This window comes from Dromaius novaehollandiae, chromosome 15 (genome assembly GCF_036370855.1).
Source record: "Dromaius novaehollandiae isolate bDroNov1 chromosome 15, bDroNov1.hap1, whole genome shotgun sequence".
NCBI lineage: Eukaryota > Metazoa > Chordata > Aves > Casuariiformes > Dromaiidae > Dromaius > Dromaius novaehollandiae.
Window position 1 is genome coordinate 12,233,894 of NC_088112.1, and position 10,112 is coordinate 12,244,005.

General features: G+C 42.9%; 1 protein-coding gene across 3 annotated transcripts; it reads left to right on the forward strand.

The window, feature by feature from the left end:
* Positions 1-489: 489 nt before the first annotated feature.
* Positions 490-8,812, forward strand: CNOT8 (CCR4-NOT transcription complex subunit 8). Of its 3 annotated transcripts, none has more exons than XM_064520918.1 (7): positions 490-571; positions 1,632-1,831; positions 3,518-3,711; positions 5,170-5,331; positions 6,142-6,286; positions 6,983-7,093; positions 7,431-8,812. In XM_064520918.1, exons 2-7 carry the CDS (start codon positions 1,715-1,717, stop codon positions 7,578-7,580), a joined length of 879 nt encoding a protein of 292 aa, XP_064376988.1. In that variant the 5' UTR covers positions 490-571; positions 1,632-1,714; the 3' UTR covers positions 7,581-8,812. The 3 variants fall into 3 exon arrangements, with proteins under 3 accessions (XP_064376988.1, XP_064376989.1, XP_025974404.1); XM_064520919.1 differs by having other exon boundaries at positions 511-722; positions 1,705-1,831; XM_026118619.2 differs by having other exon boundaries at positions 512-722.
* The last annotated feature ends 1,300 nt before the right edge of the window (positions 8,813-10,112 follow it).

Here is a 10,112-nt window from a genome sequence, read left to right on the forward strand (position 1 = left end):
CCCGCCCGCGGCGGCCGGGACCGAGGAGGCCGCGAGCTCGGGGCCCCGCCGCGGCCCGTCCCCTCGGCGCGGGCGCCCGGGCAGGGGCAGCTGTTCTCCTCGGGGCTCTGCCCCTCGGCAGGGCCGGCTCAGCCCGACCGGAGCCGGCGCCGAGGTAACGGCGCAGCGCGGCGCGGCCCGTAAAGGACCGGTCTCTCAAGAAGAATCACCTGACGCATACCCCCCCCCCCCCCCGCGCGGGCTTTGGACGCGCCCGGCGCGGGGAGCTGGGCGAGTCCATTGGCTGCCCCGGGGGGGGAGGGAAGCTAAGCGGCTCGTCACAGGGGCAGCGGCTCCGCGCAGGCGCAACTCGGGCGGAGCCCCGCGTGGCACTCCCGGCTGCCCCCGCCCCTCCGCAGGAGCGCGCGCGACACGCTCGCGCGGCGACACACCCCGCCGCGCGCCCTGGCGGGTTTCCCAGATCTCTCGCGAGAGCTGGCGGAGGCAGAGGGCAGCCCGGAAGTCCCGCCCCTCTCGGCGGCCGCATCGCGCCTGCGCGGGTGCGAGTAGCCCAGCCTAAGCTTCCGGGCAGGTAGCGTGGGAGGGGAGGCGATGGGGAGCGTCGGAGCAGACGAGTCGCGGGGGTGAGCGCGGGCTAGAGCGGCCGCGCGGCCCGCAGGAAGAGGAGCGGCGGGGCCTAGCTCCCCGGAGCTGCGAGCGGCGGGGCCTGGCGGCGCCAGCAGGTGCGGGCGGGGTGGCCCGGGCGCTGCGGGAGGCCCCCAGCGTCGGTCGGGCTCGGGGCACCGGGGCCCCCCCTCGCTGTGGCCCCCGGTGGCGGCGAGGCCGGCGGCGGCGGTGTGGGAGGCCTCGGCGGGCGGGCCCGGGCCGGCGGCGCGGCCTTCGCGCTTCGCAGCCCGCCTGCTGCCGGGGGGGGGGGGCTCGGCCTGGCGGCGGCTGGTGGTCCCGCAGCCCTCCCGCCTCGGCTGTGGGGTCGGGGCCATTGGCAGCCGCTCTCATAAGGGCTCTGGCGGTGGCTTTGAGCCCCTCTCCTGCTGTAGGTACCCTCGGCTAACTTGGCGCGAGCGTAGCGGGAGTTTGCTGGAGCACCTGCGCCTTGTCTGCGTGTTGCTATAATAATCTTGCCCGTGTTGTTTTAGAAAATGACAGGCAATCAGTCATGCGAAGTGTGATTTATCCTAGGTGTGCTACTGCTGAAACGGCGTTAGTATAAACTGGAAGACCTTTATTTTTCAGTGTTTCTTGAGTTACATCAGAGAAGCGTGTGCCTTTCTAAGTGTCATTTGTAAAGCAATCTGTCATAGTTCTTCAAAACTATCCCAGTAGTGCCATGGTGTGCATCTTATCCCTAAAGTCTTGGAGTTTATGCCAGGAAAAGAGGAAAGGGAGAGGGACTATTGCCTTGCATAATTGGACTCTGTTAATTGCATGTCTACTTTTGTAACATGAACAGATGCTTTAGATTTTCAGCATGTTTAAAGGAAGTGATAAAACTAAGATAATACCTAGCGTAAAACTTCAGCTGTGCTGTTTGAGGCTGAGAATAGAAATGAGACTTACTCTGCTAGTGCTTTCAATCTGATATGTAGATCTTTCTTCATGTAAAGTACTGTATGTTTGTCTCTTTAATGCAGCACACTGGTTAGATCAGACAGCTTGCAGTTCTACGCTGTCATCTGAATTCAACATCAGCTGCTTTTACTCCAGGCCCTGCAAGATGCCAGCAGCCCTTGCAGAGAACAGCCAGGTTATCTGTGAAGTATGGGCAAACAATCTGGAAGAAGAGATGAGGAAAATTCGAGAGATTGTTCTAAGTTACAGCTACATTGCAATGGTAAGTATGTTATTCTTGACCTTATTGCCACAGTCACGGGATTTTTTTAGGGGAGTAGGGGAATAAATTGACTCTTGAGCCAGAAATGGTGTTTTCCCCTGACCAAACTGCACGAAAAGTTAGGTGGTGAAAACTTGGAAAGCTGTTCAGTAGTAAGCAGTTTACGGGTTTTAGTGAATGTAGTATTTGGTACAGATCGAATGAGAGGTGGGGAAGCAAGAAACCACCTTCAACATCTGAAGTCATTTATTATGTAACTATTTCTGTTGCATAAACTAATACAGTCTTAAATTTAACAGATCAGATGTACAGTTGGGTTTAAATCTGCTAGATTTCACTAGCATATATGTCCTTTGAATGACTGTCTCCTTTTGGCTATGGGAAATGCCATGATACTGTAGGACAAAAGGCCTGCAAGTGACAACTTGTTAACTGTACGAGTGCCTCCTTTTTTTTACTGCAGTCAGATGCCGATTCTTACGGAATAGATTTTTTCTGGCTGTAGGTATGACAATGTGTTTGAAGAGTTTTATTTAAGAAGACCAAGAATCTTAGTGAGAACTCTAGTTTCAAGGTGAGGGGGGAGATGAGAGGAATGGTTTCTTTCCTGCTCTTACAGGTATGTATCTACTTGGCAGGAGCCAATTAATTACATAACTGTTTCTGGTTATCGTACTATGCACGTCCTGAAGTTTAGAGTCCCTAGGCAAAGCTGGCAAAGTCCTTAATAAAAGTGTGGCATAAAAATACATGGCCCTGCACAGTATGTGATATTCAAAAATGAAACACTTAAAATTCTGTAAATGTGATTCAGTTTTGTTGTCATCAGTTGGTGGGAAACAAGCTTTCTTGCTTCTTTGCTCTATTTGACCTTAATGAAAGTGTGTTTAGATAGATCTATGCTAATGGCCGGACTGATATCCTATATGAATAACTGTGCAGTAAGATTGGACACACAAAGATGTTGCACTGGGAAGAAATGTTGTCAGAGGCACAATACTGGATTCTTTATGAAAGTTTTTGGATATGTTCTTCTTTATTAAGATAGTAGAAGTTATGTGAATAAACTTGAGTGTAAAGCTAGCCTAGAAATTGGAGGTTTAAGTAAAAATAGCACACAGTCACTGGCTGAGTAAAATGTTTTTCATATAATACACAGTTTCTCTGTTAAAGTCTGTTTTGATTGGCAGTAGCTTTCATTAATTTAGGTGTTGGTTGTTCTTCAAAAACAGTGAAGATTATCACTATCAGGACTATCACATTAAGACTGTGAGTGCTAAATTTAACTTGTATTTAGAACATAAAAGAACGTGAACAAATATAAAATGCCCATTTTAGTAGATTTAGGGAAAATGAGAGGATGAGTTCTTCAGGAGAGAGATGTTTAGATTATTCAGTAGTACATATTGGATGATTTTATAACCTTTTCTCTGGAAAGAAACAACACTGAACGAGGATACCTAGAATGAATGAATGGGTACAGTAATTAATCAATTGTTCAGGTTTTCTTTAGTGTCTGTCTTGTAGCAGCTTAAAATACTTTTTTCCTTTTTGCATCCTATTATGTAAGTAATTTCATAGAAAAATGTACAGAATTCAGTGCTGAGACCTAGAAGTGCAGAACTGAATATAAGACTGATAATAAAGGAAGTGATGCAACAAGATTTTTTTTCCCTCCTTTACTAGGACACAGAATTTCCTGGAGTTGTCGTAAGGCCAATTGGTGAATTCCGCAGTTCCATAGACTATCAGTACCAGCTCCTTCGGTGTAACGTTGACCTACTGAAAATTATCCAGCTGGGCCTAACTTTCACAAATGAGAAGGGAGAGTATCCTTCTGGAATCAACACTTGGCAGTTTAACTTCAAATTCAACCTTACGTGAGTCTTCTGAGCTAGGGAATGATTGCCTACTCTCTGCTGATACACTGATGCTTTCCTTTGGCGAATGCAGGTGTCACTGTGTTCATCATTGATGAATGATTCTGAGCAATAAAAATTCAGCATCTAATACAGAAAGATTATGTGGGAATCTATTTTGTCATGACAGGAGTTTGCAGTATTTATGGAAGTCAAAGCCCTGCTAAAATGTGATCCTTAATACCCTTTTCCTTGCTAAATGGCTTATACCCAGTAATTGTATGTGCCTTAAACTTGTATTCTGGAACAATGCTATAGTCATTATAAACTCTTTTTTTTTTTTTTAAATTCATCTCTCTTTTGCTAAAAATAAATGGATGTGCTCTCCTCAGCAGTGAAGATAACATCCCGTACAGATCCAAGCCAAAATACAAGTTTTTGTCTAAAGAGAAAAAAAAAGTTGATGGAATCATAACAGTTACTCAGAAGAATGAATCCTGTTAAATGGAGCATGGCAGTAGTTCTCATCTCCTCTATAGTGTGATTTCCTCATACAGTTGAAACAAACTTCATAATTCCTTCCTGTGTAATTGTAAAGACAGGCTCAGCATGCATACCACTAGAGCTGCCTGGAAACATAGAGTATTTCTCTGGCAAAACACAAATTCTTTGGAAGTCAGTATTTTATGAAAATGTTACTGGAAAACATTACAATACTTTTAATTAATGTATTCTGTTTATGCATTTATTGACACCAAAAGTTGCAATATTTAATTCCACAACTTTGTCAGCCCCTTAGAAGTATTGAAATGAGAGTGAAGTATTTTTGATGCTATGAATGCCTCATTTGACCCAAAATGAATATCTTTGTCATGAATCTTGTTCCCTCCCACCATGCCAAACAAAGCAATCTAATACAGAAGCCAGGTTCTTCCTCAGCTCTCCACCAAGCATGTCATCACCACTCATTCTGGTCTTAATTCCTTAGTCATAATTGAAAAGCAAAGTAGTATGCAATTTTTTCCACTCCCAAAGATGGAATTGGTGATGAAGATAAGGCTGTGATGTGAAAAAGAAAAATGTAGACAGCAATGATGCTTGCTGCTTTAGAGTTGCACCTCCTCCCATTCAGGACAACTACCTTTTCTCTGTGCTGTCATGTGGTACTTCTGCTAGCTTTGTGCCAGCAATATTGTTCAAAAAGTCCTTCAGTTCTATGGAGGTGGATTCTTTGGAATTTGCACTAGCAATAGGATTATTAACTGGTTACAGTTGCAGAATAGATCGCTAAGAATAGATGAGGTTTCAGTAGCAGTGTTAAGAAAACTCATTTGATATGAAATTTCTAGAGACAAATGTGGAATCCAGAGATGGCCTTTCTGGTCACTCTGACCGTTTGAAATAGAGCACGTGGGGTATTTTTCTGAAGTGAGCTTGCCTTATTGGTATCTGGAGTGCAAAGCTGCCTTTCTCTTTCAGGGAGGATATGTACTCCCAGGATTCCATAGACCTGCTTGCGAGCTCTGGGCTGCAGTTCCAGAAGCATGAAGAAGAAGGGATTGATACTCTGCATTTTGCTGAGTTGCTTATGACTTCTGGGGTCGTCCTTAGTGACAGCGTGAAATGGCTGTCATTTCACAGGTAGGTCTGAGAGGATCACTGACACTACAAAGTGAGAAGTCTCTTGTTGATTGAAATACTCCTTATTTTGTCTGTGGAGACTGGCACAGCTTTTAAGGAAAGGAATTAGCAGCTCTGCAATTCTTAAATTTAAGGATACAAAGGCTAAGTTTAAAAAGTAAGGACAGTTGGCACTTTTTTGTATTAGCCTGACTTTTGCATACGCATTGCTTGCAAGTCCTTTCTCTGACTCCTAGAATCTTTCTCTATGGAAACAGTTGTTAACAAGTTGAAATATGATTTCTACATTTACTTCTGTGTATTGTAAGGTTTTTGTTTCTTACTTACAATGTTGTTCTTTTCAATTTTTGTCTTATATTTATGTCAGGGAAGAAATGCGTGTAGTGGAGGTGTCTGTCTTGTAGCATTTTAAGCAATTTGATTACAAAGCCTCTTTTGTCTTTGATATCATCACAAGTAAAAGGACTGGAGGGAGGAGGAGGTGGCAAGAGACCCTCCTAGGATTTCCTGCTTCCTGTGTTGCCCATAGCTAAAGAAATTTGCAGTGTTGGGAAGAAAAGTATGTTTTCCCAACAGCATAGCTGTTCTGTAAGAAATGCATGGAGGCCCACAGGGAAGCAGTCAGAAGTCCTACATTGAGATAGATAGACAAGATGTATCCTGACTTTGATCTAGAAGAGTTTTATAAACAGCTGAAAATGTTAGGTTTGAAAGCTGTAGCATATAAGACTTCTGTTGTGAAAAATGTGATAAGGCCACTGAATGTAGTTGTTGCCTATTTATCTGGCTTCTGTATGTTTTTGTTTTCAGTGGTTATGACTTTGGCTACATGGTGAAGCTGCTGACAGATTCCAGGTTACCAGAAGAGGAACATGAGTTTTTCCATATCTTGAACCTTTTTTTCCCATCTATCTATGATGTAAAGTACCTAATGAAGAGCTGCAAAAACCTCAAGGTACTTGCATCTCCCCAGCAGGCCCATAGTAATGAATGGGTGTCAACACTGTAAATGAGCAAGCAGTAAACCAAATGACAGAACTGCTGCATATATCAAGTCTATTAAAGCTGGAATGTATATAAAAGCTAATAGTCACATGTAGGCACCTATAAGTTTATATCTAACAGATACTGCCTCCTCAGTTCTAGACTTATCAATATGCATGTTGCATAGGGGACGTTCCCATAACCTTCCAGTTTGCATATCAGTAATTTTGGAGGTCAGTTAAAATTCCACAGGCTTGTCTTCCCTATGCAAGGTGGAGCATTTCTTTTGAAATGAACTATTGCATGGCCTGATTAACTGGTAGAACACTCAGAAGGCTGAAAGTAATTTATCTACTGAATCACAGACTTGTTTGAGGAAAGGGAGGGAAAGGTCCAGCATCTGTAACCTATTAATATGTCTACAGTCATCTCAGGTATCTGCAAGAAGAAATCAGGGTACTGAAATTTCACAAGTGTATGTGTATGTTCTTGAACAGTATTTACAGCAGTGTATCACTCAGAGCTGGTGTGCCAATACTGCTGGAATCTGCATCGATTTGTCTTAAGAGCCAATATTTGCACTCAGCGTTCTGGAGAAGTACGGCACATGACAGTTTTGGTAAGAGATGGATTTTAGGAAATAAAGTCTGTTCTGTTCTGATTGCAGGGCGGCCTTCAAGAAGTGGCAGATCAGCTAGATTTGCAGCGAATTGGGCGACAACACCAGGCAGGATCAGACTCTCTGCTCACAGGAATGGCATTCTTCAGAATGAAAGAGGTAGTGCTGTATTTCTCTTCTTTCAGCAGCAAGACAAGAGGGCCATAGCTCCCGGTTTGATTCTTCTTTCTCCATGCTCTGTCCACAAATGTCAACACATACACAGTGTTGTTTGGTTGGTTTTTTTGAGCCTTATGGCAGCTCAACTTCAAAGTGTCAGACATAGAAAGTGCTGATACTGGTGCAGACTTTCTTCATTTACTCCTCTTTCTTGTGCTTATTTAAATTCCCATGCTGCATCTTAGAGGTGGCTGACCTCAGATTAATGCCAGGTGCTTTCTGATGAAGAGGCACAATTAAACAATGCCCATTTTTCCCTTTTTTTCTTTCTCTACAGTTGTTTTTTGAGGATACGATTGATGATGCAAAGTATTGCGGGCGGCTGTATGGCCTTGGCACAGGAGTGGCTCAGAAACAAAATGAAGATGTGGACTCAGCCCAAGAAAAGATGAGCATTTTGGCTATTATCAACAACATGCAGCCATGATAAGTGGTACCCCTCAGCAGAACATGGTTACCATACTGGCAGCTGCTGTCCTCAACCGTTTTCCCTAACAGTGTCTCAAACAAAAGGCATCTACAGTATACAGTCTGCAGAAGGCCTGCGGTTTTGCTGAAGAGAGAAGCTGCATCTTCATTTGAAACCAAGAGGAGAGTTGACTGAATTCCTAATGCCAGCATAGGTGGCTTGCCATCTTTTTAATACCAAGGGCAAGAGACAGAAACTGTTGTGTATACCTCTGTTTTTTCCTCTTTATACTGTACAGAACCTGCAAGGAAGACTTAACAGTATTCAGTAAAGCTAAGGGTCGGGAAATCCAGTGAAATCGGACACAGACATGCACACAAATTTGCAAATTGTGCTTTAGGAAGCTTATTTTAATACTTCTGCATGTTGTGAGGGTGACAGCTTCACCTCATGTTTTGCTTATTTTTATCTTTGTATAGTCTGTGGATATTGCTCCCTTTGATCACTGCGGAGGTTTGGGAAAGGATGACATTAAAAATAATCCTTGCAGCTAAAAATATTCAGAGATTTGCTTTAACAACAGTGAGAACGGATATACTGGAGCTGATTTGATCAGCTCCATAGCTTCTAATTCTGTATGGTACAGGTTTGACCCATACTGAGCCTCAGCTTAGGTCTTACGGGTATTAATAAACTGTTCTGGAATAGATTAAGAGAGCCTCGAAGTTCACCTTTGCTAGAGGACCTTTTGACAGGGGACTGGACCAATATTCTGACTGTGGTTTTCTTCAGCTTGGCATATGAATTTTGTTCTTCTCATTGCAACACAAGTAACTCAGCAGACAGATAAGTATTTCTCCCTCTTTCCCCTCCCCTTTCTCCAGCCCCTAATTTTTGCTACATGTTTAACAACTAACAGAAGTCCTTTTCTCTTCATTATAAACATCTGAAAAAATAGCCAGAGGATGAAAGACCAACTTGGGATTTTGACTTTTAAAAAAACAAGCTATTCTATTACTACATTATTTTCAACAGGTCTGTAATGACATTTCTTAAAAAAAAGAAAAGAAAAAAAAGAAAAACAACCCTTTTGGACATGGCAATAGCAACTTAAAATTTTGACTTTGTCTTGCATTTTAAACAAGCTTAAACAATTCGTTATTAGGAGTTAAGGTTTAAAGCTGGTATTTAAAATGCTTGTAAATACTACTTGTTTTTAATTTTTGTAAAATAAATTTTTTTTAAACCAGGCCTTGTTTTGGATTTTCCATATAGCACTAAAATCCCCAAAGTTCAGGACTTGGAATCTGAACTAGAGAGGTGCCTGAATCTAAAAAAGAAGAGAACATATTTAAGCTTCATTCTCTTCTTACTGTTTACGATGTGCTACTAGGGCAGTTCTTAGCAAAATCTGTTCTTAAGCTTATTGTACAGCAGCTGACTAAAGTTGTGTTTAAATCTCTTTGGGTGACTAATCCTGTATTCTCTTCCTGCTCTTCTCTCAGCACAGCTAGCAATGTCAAGGCAGTATTCTTTCAGTGCAGCTTTGTCCTGTAAGGTGACAAATCCATTTTGCTCTTCTGTCCTGTGTCAAGTTTTCCTGCTTCATCTGAACAGTGGTGTTCTTCCCTTAAGTGATGTGAGAGCCGCTTCGTTAAGCACTAGCTCCCCCTCCTGGTTTTCGGGTACTTTGTACAGAATCTAGCAAACTCCGCAGTTCAGTGGCAAAGGCTCACCAGATTCATCAACATGTCGACAGAAGGATCATCTCTGAAGCTTTACTCGGTCTGTGGCACTATCTGTATCAGGTATTGGTATCAAGTTTGTATTTTGGTTAAGTGACCTGGAACAGTTCTTGATCTAAATCCATCTCTCCTACTCCCCCCCCCCCCCCAAACACTTTTTTTAAACAGTCTCTTTTGTACCTGTAAACTTTATAAATTCAGCCTTCTGAGCTCACGGCTGTATCCTAATGTGAATGTTTACCCTGTATTTAAAAAGTTGCTGCTAGAAATTACTAAGATAGATGCTACATTCACCAAGGCTTTTGCAGCCTTGCCTTTGCTCTTCCACGAAGAGTTAATTTTTCTATTAAGACAGGCAAAGCCTTCAGTAAGCTGCAAGACTGGTCATACCATTGCATTTTCAAGAATCCAGAAGCTGGTATCAATTTTGATGCTTCTAGAAGAGCAACAGTCCTACAGAACTTGGTGGTACCTGTTGCCTAGAACAAGCTAAAATTTAACATCACTATAGCAAAAAGCATTTTATTTGGCTGTGGACATCCCCAGAAGCAAGCACTTTCAGTTTTCTTCACTTAAATCTCTTACTCTTGCTAGTCATGCTTGATAAATGTAAGAAACCTTGCCTTCTCTTTTACGTTGTGAGTTTAGCTTTATCACGCAGAGCTAAGCACATCCCCATTTTCTTATCTACTGAGTTAAATTTACGTTGTACTTCTTAACAAAAAAAGGACTTTTTAAGTGAGTGATAGATAATAATTTCCATCTGTCCATTGTTCATCCATCTGTCAAATTAAATGCTAATGCC